The 19671-nt window shown below is 41.1% G+C and overlaps 1 protein-coding gene and 1 long non-coding RNA gene across 5 annotated transcripts in view; one reads left to right on the top strand and one right to left on the bottom strand.

Annotated features, from left to right (window-relative positions):
• The window catches only part of zbbx (zinc finger, B-box domain containing), a 66698-nt gene that overhangs the window by 11629 nt on the left and 35398 nt on the right, over nucleotides 1-19671 (top strand). For all 4 annotated transcript variants that reach the window (XM_034701185.1, XM_034701186.1, XM_034701187.1 and 1 more), the window contains exons 5-10: nucleotides 1490-1541; nucleotides 2648-2763; nucleotides 6160-6255; nucleotides 14023-14121; nucleotides 15902-16124; nucleotides 18661-18820. In XM_034701185.1, the coding sequence (XP_034557076.1) occupies nucleotides 1490-1541; nucleotides 2648-2763; nucleotides 6160-6255; nucleotides 14023-14121; nucleotides 15902-16124; nucleotides 18661-18820 (746 nt within the window). The remainder of the gene's footprint in view (nucleotides 1-1489; nucleotides 1542-2647; nucleotides 2764-6159; nucleotides 6256-14022; nucleotides 14122-15901; nucleotides 16125-18660; nucleotides 18821-19671) is intronic.
• On the bottom strand, nucleotides 11833-16906 carry LOC117825375. The gene is made up of 3 exons (XR_004633839.1): nucleotides 16860-16906; nucleotides 12396-12484; nucleotides 11833-11990 (listed from the first exon to the last, which is right to left on the bottom strand). It is a non-coding gene; the product is annotated as an uncharacterized LOC117825375 (long non-coding RNA).

The raw sequence follows: 19671 nt of genomic DNA, 5'->3' as shown, positions 1-19671 counted from the left end.
ATTTTATATTCTGATACTTTATTTCGTAAGTATTTTATATCACTTTCCTTTCCACTTTTACCTGTTACTGTTGTTTTCTGTCTCTGCTCTTTTGTTTAGCACTTTGAATGGTATGCTTGAATGTATGAAAGTTGCTATATAAATGAAAATGAGTTGAGTTGATTTACCTTTTATATCCAGAGAAGCATCACCTGTGAATTACTGTGGCCTTATGGTTCGTGTATGGCATTGATGCACCATGTGCCGTTATACACATCCTTCCATCCATCTTCTCCTGTTTGGGGTTGGAGCAGATCCAAAGGCTAGGGGCAAGGTTCACAGTGAACTAGTCTCCTGTCAATTACAGGGCAGACACATTGAGACAAACAACCTGTTACACTCACACCTACGGGCACCTAGAATCACCAATTAATCCACCAAGTACGTCTTCGGACTGTGAGACAAAGCCAGACATGCACTGGGAGAATATGCAAACTCCACACAAAAGGCTCTATGTGGCTTCGGAAGTACCGGAGCCACATACACACACAGTCAAAAAAAGACGATCTTTACAGCAGAAATAAACATGTTTACAGCCTGGTACAAAAAACGAGTGTAGTCTGGATAGCTAATTTCTCGATCGCCACACTCTGTACGGGGGGTGAATTTTTTCATAACGCGCCAATTTCAAAGATATTAAGATTACAAGTTTTCCATTATGAGAGGCACAGCTGACTTCATTGACAGGCGGCAACACTGTAGCTGTTGGCTAGGAGGCTCAAAGCCTGCCTCTTTATCTCACACTAGCTCAACAGCAGTTAGGTTGACTTCAGCATTTCCAACATGGCTCCCGCTGATGATCGGCTTCAAAACAGTGCTTCAGGAACAGATGGGTGACGTCACGGATACCACGTCCATTATTTATACAGTCTATGCTCTTACCTGGTCGGGGATTCAAATCAGAACCTATCTCTGTGAGGCACCAGTACTAACCGCTGCACCACCATCCAGCCCCGCCAAACACATAGATACCTTTAACCGACTTCCATTCCGTCAGCACTCTGAGCAAAGGAGACTTTTTACATCTTGTCCCTTGATGAAAGAAATGTGCATGTTCAATCTAAGGGGGAGAATCCTTTTTGATAAAAATTTGTTTTTACTGATTACTGTCTAAGCTTAGTCAGTGAGACTTCAAGCTGTTTGCAAGTCAGTTGTCAACTTGAGAGTACTACATACATATAATCATGAAAAAATAGCAAATACTTGAAAAAAGGATAAAGATTTTGAAAAAAAAAGTGTTTTCGCGAATGTAATTTATTCATTTATTTGCACATTAAAAACACCTAGTTTCGTTAAAAAGAAATTTGAACAAAGAGTAGTTCATGCAAACAAAAATACTGTTTGTGTCATTATACACATAGAAAATGACCAAAAAGTGCAAGAGTGTAAGGACCCTGGGAGCTTACATAAGCTGTCACTGCTGATTTGTGAATCTCTGTCTCCTCAACAGCTGTCAGCAGGCAAGGTGAATATAAGAGTGCTGAAGGATGAACCACTGACAGGTAAGGAGTTAACAGACGCTGTTGGTTATTTAAACCAATTAGACTTAACACAGATATGCACTGAGATACAGTTATATCTCTGATACATTCCCCTGTGCTGAGATTCTTTCTACCCTCCGTATTGAGGTTAGTATCCAAGAGCAGCTTCAGAGCAGCACCATGGGACCCAGTTCAGTGTCTGGTTATATTTCCTTCAGTAAGGCTCATCCTTGCCATCACTGGGGCCAGACGGTGGAGCCCTCTCGTTAAAGATTGACTGGTGTTACCAGTAGCAAACCAGAATTATTCATGTATTGAACACACCTGAGGCACAAAATCACACCTTGAGTCTGAGAGTTTCAAAATGTGCTGATGCTGGAAAAAGCCCTAAGTTAATGTGCTCCACAAAGTTATATACAGTTAGTCATAAATGTAATGGAATCATTTACAGTTTACATCAGGGACTCAAGAATCTGTGTCGTTGTTATGGGATTAGTAACTAGCATGTCTGGCATTGTATCACATCTCCTGTGTTCCAACCAAGCGGCAACCTCCGGTCTTAAAATATGAAGCCCATGCGGAAGTGCTAAAGACTGCAGTTCCTTGAATGTCCACTTGAGACTGGCTACAGAAACACCGGGTACACCCATTCAAAAAAGACGATATTTACAGCAGTAATAAACATGTTTATAGCCTGGTTCCAAAAAACGTTTTGGTCTGAATAGCTAATTTCTCTGATTGGCATGCACTGTATGGGGGGTGAATTTTTTTTATAACTCTATATTTTTGAAGATATTAAACTTGTGAATTTTCCCAAATAAGGACATGACTGACTTGATTAACAGGCAAGCACCCCTGTAGCTGTTAGCAGAAAGGCTACAGGCCCGCCTCTTTACCTCACACTAGTACTGCAGAAGTTAGGTCGAGTTCAGCATTTCCAATATGGCACCCATCGATGATCAGCTTCAGGAACAGATGGGTGACGTTACAGATGCTATGTCCATTTATTATACTGTCTATGGTTCCAACATTATTGTTGCACCAAACAGGTAATGAGCTACATGGATGTATTAAACGTCAACAACAGTAAGCAAAATCTGTTAACAGTAACGTACTTCTCTGTTCAGTAACACCTCAACCACCGCTTCCGATACAACCCCCTACCATCGGTCGACAGACGACAAGAAAAAACAGACGGAGAGGAAAATTCTGCGGACAGTGCGAAGTCAAGACTGCAGGAGTGGTATGTACACACACAAACACACAGAAGGCATGTACAGATTACTGTTTTGGAACCCTAAGGTGCATTTCGACCAAGAGTTATGGGGTCTTCCGGGACTACTTTCCCCGGAACTAAAAAGTCCCTGTGCCCCCATTGTTGTCTGTGTATTTTGAAATCTTAATAAATAACTAAGCTAGTATGCATTCCCAGGAACTCCCTCTGTGTTTCGACAACTGTGTAAACTCCACAAACGGCGTTACGTTAACTGAAAGTACCTTTGAAAAGTACTACACACCGAGCGGGGGCTTTTCAGGGGGGAGATGATCTACCCCTGAACTAAATTTAGACCCTGGTTCCTCCGGTCGTAACGCACGTAGTTCAGGGGTAAAGTCCCTAGTTCCGGGATACATTTCCTGCGGTGGAAAAACGCTTCTAGTGATGCACAGTAGAAGATCTTCTTTGGGGTCTGAACTTGTTTTCATTAATCTATTCCTCCCACCTGTGGTTGTGCTGCCATGGAAGAACTGTCATGTGACATAGATAGTGACATTGCTCTTCTTTTTGCCATTCTTTGACAGTGTCAGGACTAGTTTAAGTGTGGCTATGAGAAGTGGTGAATCGTGGAAACACCTGAAATATTTTGGCCTAACTGGCTTTCGTGCTACTTCATAAATCCGGGGAAAAGGATGTATATTTTTGTTGTTTACACATTTGACCCCATGAGTCAGCGAACTTCTTTTTCACCTGTCAAACTATTTATGTGTTCTCTCTACACGTCTATCCTTTCTCTTTCTTTTGCATCAGCTGTTTTCTTCTTTTGTCACCCAGATGCCGACTCTCCCATATATTAAATCCCTCTCAGGCACATTTTCCTCTAAATTCTCTCTCTCTTTTTTTCCTCTTTCTTGGACAGCACACTGCATATTAGCCTGTTTCTGTTTGTCTTCCTCCACTCTTTCCATCATATTTACCCGTCTTTTCTTTGCTCTCTCCCTCTTGGTCGTTCTCGCTGTGTCTCTGCTGTTTTATCTGTCGGTCTTCCTTGGTGTTTGTGTTTGCACTGATAACAGTTTAGCTGGATCAGTTCATCGATACTCCAGACCTCTGAGGGCACCAGTGTTTATTCTTTCACGCTTTTCATCCACTGCTGCTCAAGGGGAGGGGCTGTGGCGTGGCCTGCAACTGTATGTGTGAACAAGAGGGAACGACAGAAAAGGAGTGCATGTATTGCGCGTGTGTATATGCGTGTGTTTGTATGGATAAATAATGCAATAAGCAAAGTGAGCTGAGTAATGCTTGCTTCATGACCAGTCACTCCCATATCCCCGCCTGCTAGATCCTTAACTATTCATGTGCAATTCTTATCCAGTGTCCGACCGTGAATCCAGCTGAATTCGGTTTTGAATACTCAAGAGAGAGCAGGAGCAATGAGGGATGGAGATAGACTGATAAAGGAAATAAAGGAGAGGGAGGAGTTGAACTGACTGAGCTGACAGCCATCATTTCTCTTCCTCTTTTGTTGTGGGATAAGTTATTTTAAGTGCAGCACACACATTTTGTTGAAATGGTATGTGGTAATTTGCTTGATAGCGCATTTGATGATGATGATGGTGCTAAATTGTCCTATGAATCGCCCAGTCCCCCCAGTGCCCCATACTGATGGGCTTGATGAAAATGCTTATAGTAGTCTGGGCAAGCACATAAGCTAACATACTCACAAAAGCGCACAATCTAGTCACACACACACGTTTTGGAAAGCCCTTGTGCCCTATAATGACAGCAATAATGGAAAGCGTTATGACTGTCTGTGCTATTCAGTGTAGAACTGCTCTTAAGCACATGATTTTACACACACATGCACACACGCACAGACACACACACACAATTGGGCTCATTTTAAACGATGACTCACACATACTGGCACAAGCTATCTAACTTGCATGTGCACACACGTACACACTGCATGCGGTAGCCTTGCGCTGTAGTCCAGAGTCATCCAGGCAAAAAAAAAGGGGCCATTTCCTCCTGCGTAGCACAGGAGAGTGCAGTGATATGCCACTTGCAGCCTGATAGGGATGCCTAGTCCCTGGGGATTGACTGTAATTTATCCTCAGGCCTGAGAGGGGAAATGATGCCTTGCTTTATTGGACAATTAAAGGGCAATATCGCAGCAATAGACATGCATATGAACACACACTCAACCACACACTCGCTCAGACACCAAAACATGTTAGAAAGAAAGAAAGGGATAAAATGAATCAAAGAAATTTAGCAGCTGAATAAGTGGCAGGTTCAAAGTGATGAAGTCATTGCAGTGAGGTTTATCTTTTTTAAATGTAGCATGGGACTGAAGATGAAACCTAGAGGCCATAAGGCAAATAACACATGCATATCAAATCAAGGGAACCAAACCAATGATGGCTGTTTGTTTTCTGTTTGTTTATTCCCCAAATTTAAAAAAGCCTTGGTCCTTTACCCCCCCCCCCCCCCCCCCCCCCCCACCATCCCTTTCAAACATCCATCCTCATTGGCTCTCTTCACTCCTCCTGTCCTCGCCCAAACGCTCAGTCCACCCGGCCTAGGCCTATCTCCCCAACCTGCTGATGCAAGGACTTTTCTCCTACTAATAAGAGCGGCTCCTCACAGATAGATATGATAATGACCTCCCTTAAGATGCATCTACTCACTAACATGCACAACACACACACACACACACACACACACACACACACACACACACACACACACACACACACACACACACACACACACACACACACACACACACAGAGACACGAGTCCAATGCATAGAAGGCACACAAGCCTTCCCTACTTTGCTCTCCCTGTCTCTCTTTCTCTAACTTACCAAACACAGAAGCTTGCGCACACACACACACACACACACACACACACACACACACACACACACACACACACACACACACACACACACACACACACACACACACACACATACAAACACACACACACACACCATGCAGTGTCCTGCCCGTGAGTCTATTTTAATATTCATCCTCCCTGTCAAAGTTTGTTTGGCAAGGTTAAGGGTAGATGAAAGTGAAAGATATCTGGCCTTCAATTTAAATCTTTAACAAACATTAGCTTCTTCTCATTAATGCAGATATCACACACACAACCTGTCTGCACATCCAAATCACTCTCAGGTCATATCTTGCACACCAAAAACACATTCACAAACAGATTCTTACATTCCATCCCTTTCAAATATTGGCATACAAAAGCACACACTCTCTCTCTTTCTCTCACACACACACACACACACACACACACACACACACACACACACACACACACACACACACACACACACACACACACACACACACACACACACACACACACACACATCTGACTGTGTAGCTCTGTGTATTCTAGATGTGCGCTGAATGCACAGAGGACTACTGCATCGGCTGCTTTACCAAATTCCACCAGAAGGGGGCACTGAAGCTCCACAGGATTATCCCCATTCAGGTGAGCGTTGTCCCATGTGCACAAAGTCAGTTTCCTCTCCTCTGTTGGTGTGTGTGTCGCGCTTTCTAGTTCCCTCTGTCTCTGTTTCTCTTTCACGGATACTTTGAATAAAAGCTGTCCTGATCCTTATTCTCCTTCTGCCACACTCATTCCTTTCTTTGTAGTTCTTGCATCCATGACTACAAAATCTGCATACCTCAACCTCTTTGCAATTTCCCCCTTTTTTCTATCACTGCCTCCTATCTTACTTTTATACCTGCCATGCTAAAAAACACACAAAAATGTACACACACAAAATCTGCTGAAAGAAAAGGCTTTACTGTATGTATGTGTGTGTGTCAGTATTGCTGGTTTTCTCCGTCCTGCAACCAAAAACAAAATGAATGTGCCTCATTAGCAAATGCCTTAATTACAAAACTTTTTTTTGGTCACTTGTTTTGTCTTTCTCTCTTTCTCTTTCTTTCCCTCTTTTTCTCTGTGCCTCTCTTTATCAGACAGACACAAACTGAGATCAAATCGCACACTTATGCTGAGACAGAGAGCATATAACAGGCCTCAGGCAGCAGTCAACCCGACAGCAGCCTTCAGTCTATGATAGAACAGAGAGATAGAACAGTAGGTCAATCACAGAGGGTTTAATTAAGCTAACACACTTGTGTTAGACCCTCAACATGGGAAAAGATTCTGCTATAAATTTGACTTGGAGAGGATCCAACTTTTTTGAAAATTGAAGAATAAAAGATTCTGCAGTTATTTAAGGTATGGTGTACATTATATTAAGCATTATGGGCTTAACATTTTACAGTCACACAGAAACAATGGGTTGTATTTATTAAGCAAGAGCGTTTTAAACCAACTTCTGAAAGACAAGTTTCTCTTTTCATGAAGCAATCAATCAATCAGCGCCAAATCACAACCCACGTCATCTCAAGATGCTTTTATAAACATAGCAGGTGTAGACCATACTCTCAGATAAATTATTAACAAAGACCCAACATTAAGACAGGACACAATCCAGTCCCCTCTTACTGACAGGACTCGATCTTATCTCATCTTAATCCATCATGAGCATTACACCTCAACACCAGCAGTGTTTAGCTAGTTACAGCTGCAAGGAAAAACCTCGAACAGAACCAGACTCATGTTAGACAGCCATCTGTTTCAACAGAGATGGGATTGGAATAAGAGAGAGTTGATAGTGATGAGACAGATAGTAGTGGTAGCTGTAGTAACAGTTGCCGCTGGAGTCCAGCACGTCCATAGCAGCTGACAGCAGCAAGATGTCTACGACAGCGGCTCGAGCACTTTGGCATGCTAACCTTGTGTCATTTTATATTTTAAATATCATGAAACAGCACATGCCAAGTTTCAACCAAGACTCTCTGCAACTTTGTCTTTTTGTTTCTCGCCTTTCTTTTAATGTACTGAGAGCATCTCAATAATTTCCTGCAGTGTACCTCAGTGAAGCTATTGACGTGTATTTATACAGTGTTTAGGTGGGTGTGTGCCTGTTGGTGTGTTTTTCAGTCATGCCATGCACTCTATGCTTATACATCTGTCTTCTCTTAGTTGTACTGCTATTCTTTTTCCAGAATGTGTGTGATTTTGACAGCTTCAAGTGTTCATTTTTCTTGGGTGCTGTTATTTATATTTATAATAAATTACTAAGAAATGTACTTTCCTCTAGGTGAGTGTAAATGGATATGGCTGTGTGCATGTACATACTATTAATTCAGTATGATTAGAGCTCTCTTACATATCACTATGTGTGTATTTGTGCACATCACTGTCATGTCATTTCATGACCATAGACTGTATAAATGATGGATGTAGTTTCCGTGACGCTGTTTTGAAGCCGATCGTCGGCGGGAGCCATATTGGAAATGCTGAACTCAACCTAACTTCTGTCAAGCTAGTGTGGGGTGAAGAGGCGGGCTTTGAGCCTCCTCGCCAACAGCTATCGTGTTCCTACCTGTCAATCAAGTTGTGCCTCTCATAATGGAAAACTTGTAATCTTAATATCTTCAAAAACTGCTGCATTATGAAAAAATTCACCCCCGTACAGTGTGCTGATTGAGAAATTAGCTATTAAGACCACACATGTTTATTTCTGCTGTAAAGTTTGGCGTTTTTTAACTTATGTGTATGTGTTTTCTGGTACTTCCGGAGCCAGCCTCAAGCGGACACTAGAGGAACTGCCATTTTTAACACTTCCACATTAGCTTAAATTCTTGCGGCCGGAGGTGGCCGCTTGGTCATGACCAAATGTGTGCCTATAAAGATATTTGTGTAGCTACTATAGCCATTTTTTATGTTTTGCAAAGAGGAACACACTTTAACTGGCCTTTCTGTATCATTTTTCGGGCTTATGCAGACACGCTTTTTTGTGAATGTCCATGTGCCACCTGACTGTTTGTTGGGTCACCTCACTGTTTTTTTTCTGGCTGCCACTAAGGTAACACAGAGCCAAACAGACTGACAGAGACAAAAGGACATTGATACTACTCTGTGAAACCACACAGAACAACTCTCTCTCTCTCTCTCAACCTCTCTTTTTATCTCACCATCTCAGTATCTCTCCATCTCTGTTTCTCCCCTAGCGTCAGTCAATCAGTGATGCATGGGTAGAAGCTCAATTACAGGTTTAACATATACACATGCATGCACACATACGATCACACATGGTATATGATGTAGTTTGGCAAGGCATAAGGACCGGGGATTATACTCGTGCAGCTGACGCAGACACATCTCCCTCTCTTTGCTAATCCTGTTTCATTTGCCTTGGAAAGAATGAGGGAAAGAGAAAGCCATATGGGTTGGAAAGACAAAAAGAATATTAATTTCATCAGTACACTGTATTCAGGCTTTTGCCAGTACCTCATTTAGTATTTCAGGCACACACAAACATGCATACCCTGCTGGATAAGGCATTCTGTGATACTGCCTTACCAGAGTGGAGTATCAGGTTGGTGTTTTTTTTTGGCTATTCAGCACTTATACAAATTGTATTGGTGTACCTAACTGAGCTAATGTGAATACTTTTAAATCATTTCATTGGATTGTGTCTTCCTGCAAAGCACATCCATCTCTTTCTGGCTCTGATCAAATGCGAAGCACAGAGTGGGTATCTGTTTCATTGGCATCACTTACATTCCTTGCATGCCCGGAGCCTCTGGGACTATACTTTGTTTAAAATATGGGATGAATGAATATAAAACGGCTCTAGTTAAAATAGTGTTGCTACGTAAAACAAGGAGTTTGTGGAGAAGGAAGGAAATCATACATGTAGATACAACTGGCTATTGCATAATAAGTGCATGGTTGTGGGATCATATTATGGGGAAAGTTGCAAACTAATGCTAAACTCAGCTCTCAGTAATGTGGTTAGCACTAAGTTTGAAGCTGATAAAGCCGTAAGTGTTCACTGATGTGCATCTGTAAGAGCACAGCTGGCTGCTGACCAAAAAGAGAGAGAGCAAAAGATTTTCCATCAGAGGGTGTTAAGATCAGAGGAGGACTGTCCCCAGGCTTGTCAGATTGTTTGCAGACAAAGATTTCATTCTTAAAATGTCATGGCCATGGGCAAGTCTCCTTGCAGGAGGTACTGAGTGAACTAATTCAGAACTTAGGTCGACTATCACTGAATGAGCTGTTCTCTTCTTCTCTTCTTTTGTCACTGATAAGACCAGTGAAATTTCAGACTGAGAACAAGTCTCTTTCTTTGCCATTTGGGCCCAGACAGATCCATCGATCCAGAATGACATCACTGCCTTTTGCAAATGTTCAAGACTGGAGGAGGCAGACTCCACCACAGGCATAAACAAAGAAGCTCTACAGAGGAAACATCAAACATAGGAATGTGTGTCTGACCTGAAGGGAAAAATGTCTTGTTTTGCCAAAATAAGCTCATAATGTTGCAACAGGTCCTCTTGAATTGCAGCAAGATACGTCTTTATATAATTGACGGTCATCACACCAACAGTTTTAAAGGAGTCATAGACTAAATTAACAAGGTTGAAACAAAGGTCCCCAGTCTGAAGGCGTTCGGGTGACTACCTTGTTGTGATCCTAGCAAAAAAGGTCATCAAACTTTTCAGTAAGCACAGAAAGTTTAAGTCCTGGTGAAATGCGCTACATCTAGTCAAAGTTAATCCTCATAATCAATCAATCAATCTTAATTTGTATGGTGCCAAATCACACAAACGTTAAGACGCATTTACAAACATAGAAAGTCTAGACCATACTCTGTGTTAAATTATTAACAAAGACCCAACATCAAGACAGGACTTGATCTTATCTCAACTTATTCCACCATAAGCATTGCACCTCGCAGTATCAAGCTATTTACAGCTGCAAGGAAGAACTTGCCAGTTGAAGAGAAAGCTATCAATAAGATATATGATAAAATGACTAGAATTACTCTGTCACTCTGTCACTTTTAGCCTTCATGGCATCCTGCATCTTTTTTCCTTTGTGTGTGTGTCTTAGGTATGTGCCAGATTTTATGTGGTTGTATCAAGCAGCAGCCTCTGATCTAGAAATATGAGTCCAATGTGGAAGTGCTAAAAACTGCAGTTCATCGAAGATCCGCTTGGGGCTGGCTCAACCCGAAACCACACACCAATTCAAAAAAGCTGATCTTTACAGCATAAATAAACATATTTACAGTCTGGTACAAAAAACGAGTGTAGTCTGAATAGCAAATTTTTTGATCGGCACACACTGTAGGGGGGGTGAATTTTTTTCTAATGCTGCAATTTTGAAGATATTTAGATTGCGAGACTTCCAATGAGAGGCACAGCTGACTTGATTGAAAGGCGGGAACACTGTAGCTGTTGGCTAGGAGGCTCAAAGCCCGCCTCTTTATGTCACAATTGTTGACAGCAGCAATATGGCTGCCGACAACGACTGGCCTCAAAACAGCACTTCAGAAACAGATGGGTGACGTCATCAATATTTAGACAGTCTATGGGTTGTATGTTTTTTTGGAAGGACTTGTTGGTTTTTTCCATAGCAGCAGCTAAGTGCTAGTGCTGGTCAGTGGTGATTAATGGAACTGAATAATGAATTCATACACTGGTATAGTATAAAGCAGCCAGCTTCTCATTTTCTCTAGTCTGGTCCATAAATTTGGACTTTCAAAAAACACTGTTTACACTTTCTGGGAGGAAAAGGGGGTTTCTGCATGTTTGGTGTTGTATGGCAACAATCAGGACTGCAGCAACACCATGACAAGTGATTGTCTTTACACACTATTGGCAGAAACCTTGAAACTTTTTTTTTTTCTTTTTCAAGTTATATTTTTGGGCATTTTTGTATTTAACGGACAGGACAGCTGAATAGAGACATAAAATACTGGGAGTAGAGTAGGGGAGGACATGCAGAATGGTCGAGGCTGGAATCGAACCTGCGACCTCTGCTATAACCTCTGTATCTGGGGCATGTGCTAAGACTGCTAGACCAATGGCGCCCCACCTTCAAACACTTTCCACATAACATCATCAATGTTTTGTATAGCAAAATGTGCTTTAATTATTTGTATGCATTAATACAAGCTGCATCCCCAATGAAACACACAACATAATCCCTTACTACATCTTATGTGTCTTATATATGTATTTCATTTGAAAACACTATAACATTTTCATTTTACTATAACGGAATTATCATGACCTTGAATGCAATAGCATTTTCTTCACAACTATGCCATATTCTGCTTAATGAATGGACAACTGTTGAGAGATGAACACAGGAAAAAAGAGCAGCATGATGAATAACATGAGCATGTTTACATGGGTTAGCATTTAACAATAGCATCAGTTAAGTGTCCACATCAATCAAGGCAGTCTAAAAAAAGTATTGGATTATATTTTACATTAAAGACTATACTTTTCACATTAAACTTGTGTAAAAACACTTGTTATGTGAACTTCATAAGTCTAAACCTACAATTTGTAGTTACATTGAGTAGATGCAACCTGCAGATGGAATCTCTAACACAAGTGTAAAATGTAAGTTAATTAACGCCATTGTGAGTGTCTTATCGCCAAAGCCCTTGGTTCTATTTACATAAAACAAAGGTGAATACATGTGTTTTTTATCATTGTTATGACTTTCAAGGTGATTTTAGCACTTACGTTGATTAGGTCTTCTTGGTAAGGTTCATGGCACCTGTCTATGGTAGTCTAATCTCTGCAACCTGCTGGCGTTGTTGTCTTCGAACATACTAGTTGTGGACAGTTGGAACAAGAAATGATAGATTTAACAGACAAAAACTGGAAACCTTAAAGAGTGCTGTAGGGACTTGTGCCTGGTATCATAAAACCATTTAGGCTAAATGTACCCTTACATTTAAATCTGAGGATTCCTTGAAAACAAATACGATATATCAAAAAATACCTCAAGGATTACCTAAGGATATTTTGAAGAGAAACTTTTTGATCTCCAAGGTTTTTATTTTCCCTCAGCTAGGCATCCTAAAGTAGGAATTGGTAGGTAAGGGTATTCCTTTATGCTTTGCTTGAGGGTCCTTATGTGTTGCTAGAGGGTCCTTTCTAACTATTCTCCTCAGGAAATTTGTAGGGATCCATTCCAGTCTCTTAAAAAGTGAAATTACTTGGGGAGCATTAGACAGTGGCATAAGACAGTAGACAAAATGAAATGAAACATTCAACTTTATCTGGACTTAGGGCAATACACTAATAGGAACCGTTTGGTTTTCTATCAGTACAGTTTTTCTTTGTTTGCCTGTATCTGGGAAGCTACTTGACACTAATGCTGAAAAGAACCAATTAGGTGCTGTGTCCACTGCCGCTGTCTTTGGCGCTCTGAGCGTCCACAACCTAAATTTCAGTATGCTTCTCACCAGCATTTATTGTTGCTAGGTAAGAAAGTCGACCCGTGACACTTCCGCTTCCCGAAGTAATGACCATTGGGTCTGTTTTAAAATGCTCTGTATGCTTCATACATGCTTTCATTCACTGGCATTTTAACAAGAAACTGTAAAAACAGAACTATGGATAGGAATCGTGTCATAGCATTAGCAGAAGCTTTAACTCTGAAATTGTGCTTCGAAAAAAACAAGTGTGATAACTTTTCTCCTCCAAACACACCTCCTCCAATGTTGTTAACAAAGTTGATGTCAGAAGTCCCGCCCCTACTTGATTATGATTGGTCGGGGATCAAGAAGTGACATTGATGAGTGCGGCGGTGTCCCAAAAGTTCAACTTTTTTCAACCGAGAGCGCTGCGTCAACATTAAGCTAACGCTGAAGGTTGCTTTGTGCTGAGGGCGCTGAGGGTTGCTTTGCGCTGAGGGCGCTGAGGGCGCTGAGGGCGCTGAGGGCGCTGAAAACGCTGAATCATATAGAGTTTGAATAGAAAACAAGAACTGCTATCGCAAAAAACAGCAGCAGTGGACACGACACCTTAAAGATAACAATGTGAGTGAAACACAACTGTGACTTGTTCATGAATCATAATAAATAAAGTTTATTTATAAATTATTAGTAAAGAATTGGTAACTTAGCTTCCAATAGTGACAAAGGTGCATGTGCTGTAATGTGACAATGTCTACTGTGGCAGCCTTGGTCTAAACCCCAATTTAAGCCATAAACATTGAGCAATTTCTACCTTTCAATTTCCATCAATCAATAACTGTCTAATTTCTAAGACACAATGAATTTTTTTTGTCTAACTGGTACCTAACTAAGCTAATCCTTCCACTAATTTTGAATGTTATATATATTATGGTTTTCTTTCACAGACAGACCTTCACACCCATGTGAGCACTCGAGATGTTGTCAGCTGTGTCCAGAAACAGGAGGCTAGGGCTAAACCTATGCAATTGCATCATGGTGGTCAGGTAGTTTGAAATCTTTACTATTATCTATGTATTCCCACACACCAGCACAGGCTTGGTTTACAGTACATGATCAAGGGTTGAGTTCAGCACTGGAAACTACAAATCTGTACAGGCATAGTGACTCGTTTAATGTAGCGTAAATGGTACTCTGACACCGTCTACATTTATCCTGTAAAGATAGGTTTAAATTATTTTAATGGTCATTGATCCACATGTGAATTTCCCTCCATTGATGTTTCACTTGCTGTGACAATTCAGCAGGGACATGTCAAACTAGCCTGTGCTTTGTGTGGTTGTCAACTTAAAGACTCCCAACAAACCCTAATTGATACCATATCCACAGGCTACATCTACAGGCCGGCATGGGAGCTGTGTGTATTTTTGGACAAAAAATGCCCCCCAACAGACTAAGTCTGGGCAAAAACAGTGAGATTGACATTTGAGACTCTTAACACCATAGAGCTCAGTCGACCGGTATTTATTTCAAAAACTTGGGGTCACAAGCTACTGAGGAAATCAGTATACTGCTTATATCAGATTGGTGTTTCACCTACATGCTCAGACTTCACTAATACCACCAACTACAGCTGCAGCCACGGCAACTGGTTGACTAAACAGGGAAGTTAATACATTATAAGCTATGTTTATTAGCATTAATCGACTGAATGTTTAAGATATGAATCCTCTGTGCAGCCTCTGTCCTTTGTTATCTTAACGTGGATGCAGATTGCAACACATTTCAGGATTACTTTAAGAACATTATAGAAAAAAACGCAGACGGAGAAACTCTCTTCCTGTACCAACGTTTAACATTTAGATACATTTGATGTTGTTATGATTTCACCTTCATGTCCTTCCTTTAGATGAGATAGTGATAAAGTTATAAAGTTTATTTATATAGCACTTATTGAAACAGACGTTACAAAGTGCTTTACATCATAAAAACCCAACAATGATAAGCATGAAAGGGAGACATATTAAACTAGCAAAACAATTAAAGAGGAACAACTTAAAGGAACAGCAGATCAAAAGAGAACCTACTAAAAGGATATAAAACAATAAAACAATAAAAAATCAGTAAATCAATGCTGTTCAGGCTCCACGAACGCTCGCTCACCTTTAGTTTTTAAGTTTGCGACGGGAACTATAAGGATGTTCCTGCCTGAGGATCTGAGGCTGCGTGCCAGGCTGGTAGGGTGATAGTATATTCTAAGTGCATGTGTGTATATCTAATAAATATACTGAAAACAAGACAAACAACAACAAAAACATCAGTATAAACTACAAAACCTTGTTCTCTTAATTCTATCATGTAAAATCAAACTGCAAAAGAAAGATTTATTTTTTACCTTAACCTTGACCAAGCTACTTTTAAGAGCTCTAACATGAAGATGGATCTGTTACCTTATCACTTTTTAATGTTGTATCAGTAAAGACAAAGCCAAGGTCAATCCTGCTTTAAAGACATGTCTTTCTTTTTTCCTGCCCTGCACAATGAACAATAGTATTCCTGTAGCCTTGTAAATCTAATTAACACTCCCTTCCTTTATTTTGTAGCCAAAAATAAAGATTAAATAATTAAAAGGTATTACAAAGGCATTCTTGTTCAATTTTTTGGTGTGTTATTTTATCAGAAAAAACTGATTTGTGACCAGTATTTGGGCTAAAGTGATGCTAACCTTAACTTATGATATAGACGTAAAGCAGGGGAAGCTTTAATCCATATATCATATATGAACATGCATGATTATTACTTATATCAGTTTTTTTTTTATTGCAGGTTTTGTCGGCAAACCTTAAAAAGAAAAAGGAGAAAATAATGGAAGAGAGGCCAAAAAGTGATCATAAGAAGGAATGCACTGACTCTCTTCTTAGAGGGGAGTACAATGAAGACGAGTCTGCAAGATCCTTCCAAGAGGCTCTCAGACAGTGGAGAAAAGAGAAGGGTGATGTTGCAGGGAAAACCACGAGTGAGGAGGCGATGTGGATGCCTGTCCGACCAGGTGAACAGCATCCAGCATCCAGTCAGACACTAAGGCAGAACTTAAGTCTAGTGTATACTTCTTATACCACCTTATACTACTAAGTGCTGAAAAAGCAGGAAATACAAAGCCGTCCTCATCGATTCAACATGTATTTACATTTTGGAGGAGGTGCTTGTCAGCTATGTGCCTAGGCCTCTGCGTAGGTACGGAAGCTACGCAGACCAACGGCATAGGCTTAGTATAATAGTATAAACCCGGCTTTAGTGACTTATACAGACAATCCAACATTATACTTTTCATCAGTTGGAGGAACCAGGTGAAGCTTCAAGAGTCTGTGTATATTTGAATGTAAGTTTCACCTGCGTTTTGATTATGATAGAGAGGTCAGAAGCCCCTCCTTTCTTTTCTTATTATCTACTCTTTCAAACTTCTTTGCCTTCTCTCTATCCCTCTCTCTCTGTTCATATAGGGTTAGGTCTAGTGAACAACACACCTGTGCAATCTAGTGTTATGCAATACCACAGGCTTGCAATGAAGAATCCCCCTGACAACTTTGAATCAGTGCTGAGATTTGAGTAGAGTTAAAACTATGAATCTTTTAAGCTGTTTATGGTGTAAGCTGTAGGTGATCTCATGCGGGGCTTTGATGAATAATTGCATTTGATTGCAAAGGTTTTCATGGTCAACATCTTGTATCATACCCTTTTTTCACCTTCTCCTTTCCTCCTCAAACCTTTACTTGAAAGCACTCACCTGTGCCTTTGACCAAAGCGGCAACTTCCGGTCATGAGAATTGAAGCCAATGCGGAAGTGTTAAAAATGGCAGTTTCTCGAGTGTTGGCTGGAGGCTGGCTCCGGAAGTACCAGAAACCACATAAACACCAATTAAAAAAAAAAAAGATCTTTACAGCAGAAATAAACATGTTTACAGCCTGGTACAAAAAACAAGTGTAGTCTGGATAGCTCATATCTCGATCGGCACACACTGTACTGGGGTTGAATTCATAACGCGGCAATTTTTAAGCTATAAAGATTACTAGTTTTCCATTATGAGAGGCACAGCTGACTTGATTGACAGGTGGGAACACTGTAGCTGTTTACTAGGAGGCTCAAAGCCCGCCTCTTTATTTCACACTAGCTCGACAGCCGTTAGGTTGACTTCAGCATTTCCAATATGGCTCCCGCTGACGATTGGACTCAAAACAGCGCTACAGAAACAGATGGGTGACATCATCTATACTATATCCATTATTTATACAGTCTATGACTTGCCCCTGCCATCTGCTCTGTCTCAAGATCCAATTCACAAAGTGCAGTGCGCTAGTAATACTGAAGTGCAAACACATCTATAAAGTTTAGCTGCTCAGTGCAGATTGCTCTTGTTTTGTGTCAGATTACGGAGGTGAGTAGTCAGCAACTTCACTCTCCACTGGGCTGTGTGCTCTCTTCCTGACAGAGCTCAAAGATTATGAATTTAAAGGATGGGTACACTTCTTACTAGTGTATTTTGAGGTCAATTCATAACAGACATGATACAAATTTCATAACAAAGCCTACTTCCTGGAGTGAGCCAGCTATCAACCTAACAGCAGGTACCTCAGAATTGTATGAATATATACTATTAAGTCGAGTCAATGTTTTTCAACTTTGCCCACTTCATCATTCATTCTTTCTTTACTGTTCCTCCGCACTCTCACTTTTTTACCTTCTCCACAGCTTTCCTGCGTTCCTTTTCCCATTCCCTTGCCTCTTCTCTGATCTGTCAGGGCCTCATAGAAACTGCTTACCTCTGCAGGAGGAGAGCAATCCATGGCTGGTGCATATTGAGATAATTAGAGAAGTGTTAGGGGTGGCCCTACTCCACACCACAGCACTAATCGCCACGGCTGTTTGAATCCGTATGTGTACATGCTCCACTGCGTCAGGCAATTTTTATACCCTTTCACACGTGTGTTTGTTCAGGTTTATGCGGCTGTATATTATTAGCACCATTATTACAGGTTGTGTGTATATGTGTCCATGTGTTTGTGCTTTTTATTAGGCCTCCTATTTTCTCTGCTGTACTGCTTGGACAGACTCTGCCGCTCTCTCCCTTCACTCTGCTCTGCAAATTGCTGCCAGCCCCTCCAGCCCTAATTATTTCTGTCAGGCCAATGGCACCCAGGCCCAATTTAAAGCTGCCACTGTGGACTGCCAAAGTGTCTGGAGTACAATCATACCATTTCTCTTTCTTACCCTTATCTTTCCTTTTCTCTCATGCACTTACTATGTTTCTTTTATTTTGTGTACATCTTTTTCTTATTCCCAGGGGGCTCTGTCCTGTCTGTTTTTGTTTTGGCACTTTTGGTATTGTGACAAGGTGTTTTCTCACTTCTTGAGGGGAGGTGTTTTGAAGAAAGGTGTTGAGAAACTGGCAAATGATGTTTTCCTGCTTCTGTTCTACCTTTGTCTGACTCTTTCTTTCCTTTTTGCTAACTTTTTCTCCTCCTTCCTTCCTTACCATAACTTTTTATTTTTTTATTTGTCATATTTTCCCTCTTCCATATCTCTCCAGTATCAGTGTCAGCCACAGCGACCCAGACTGACCTGGCTCCAGACAGGAGAACTGAAGGACGAGGAAGAGGAGAGGGAGCAGTGATGGTACCTGTCAGGGTGGAGTTCACAGAGAACAGTCTTACCTACATGGACAGATTGCTTCTCAAGAAGCATCGCAGGTACATGTGCAGACAACCAAAGACGGGCACCATACATACTCTAAAGTTGGCTGAATGATGAAAAAGAATCCTTTAAAATCAATGTATTGTCTCTAGAAAAGATGAACAACTCAAAACAGCAGACTCATTTTGTGTCTTTCTTTGCAAATAGCTCTAATGTTAAAGCTGGGGTTGGAAGTCTCGGAAAACTAGCATGAATGTTTGAATGTAGCATTTCCTCATGACTCCGTCTAACCCCTCCCCCCTTCCCCTCGGAGCTCCTCCAAAACGATGCCCCCCCCCCCCCCCCCCCCCCCCCCCCCCACCACTCACATGCATGAGCGCCGCTGACTTGTGACAATATGATCATGACTGATTCAAAACCGGTCCTCACCAAAACATTATCATAGTGAAAGTTAAAAACACAAACAAACATGGCTGCCGTTAGTACTCACAACTGTCATGCTAGCATTATCCAGTTGTACTGGTGACACAATTTCAGGAGAAAAGTTATAATACATATAATACTGTAACACCTCCACTGTTTGTTAAACGTGTTCAGTGTAGATGTTCTTAATTCCTACAGTGTTGACAGTCAGTGAAGGCATCAGGAGAGGTGTAGAGAGCGGGAGAGAGGAGAGACAAGAGGAGAAGTTTTTCATTCATTCAAACATTGATTGTTGCTTTGTTGGTTGGCGTGATCACGGCCGACAGTGACCGGTTGTTAAAGCTCAACGTGTTCACGAATCGGCTCGTCATTCCTACAGCGCCCGGACGGATGCTACAGTACATCTACATTTTCTGTAGGACTTACTAAATGTCATTAATTCTTTAGCTTGTCAGAGCCCCCGTGGTGAGAGCTTTTTAGACTC

This window comes from Notolabrus celidotus, chromosome 14, assembly GCF_009762535.1.
Source record: "Notolabrus celidotus isolate fNotCel1 chromosome 14, fNotCel1.pri, whole genome shotgun sequence".
In the NCBI taxonomy this organism is placed as follows: Eukaryota; Metazoa; Chordata; class Actinopteri; order Labriformes; family Labridae; genus Notolabrus; species Notolabrus celidotus.
Note: the sequence above shows the minus strand (reverse complement) of the source record. Positions and strands in the feature narration are given on the sequence as shown.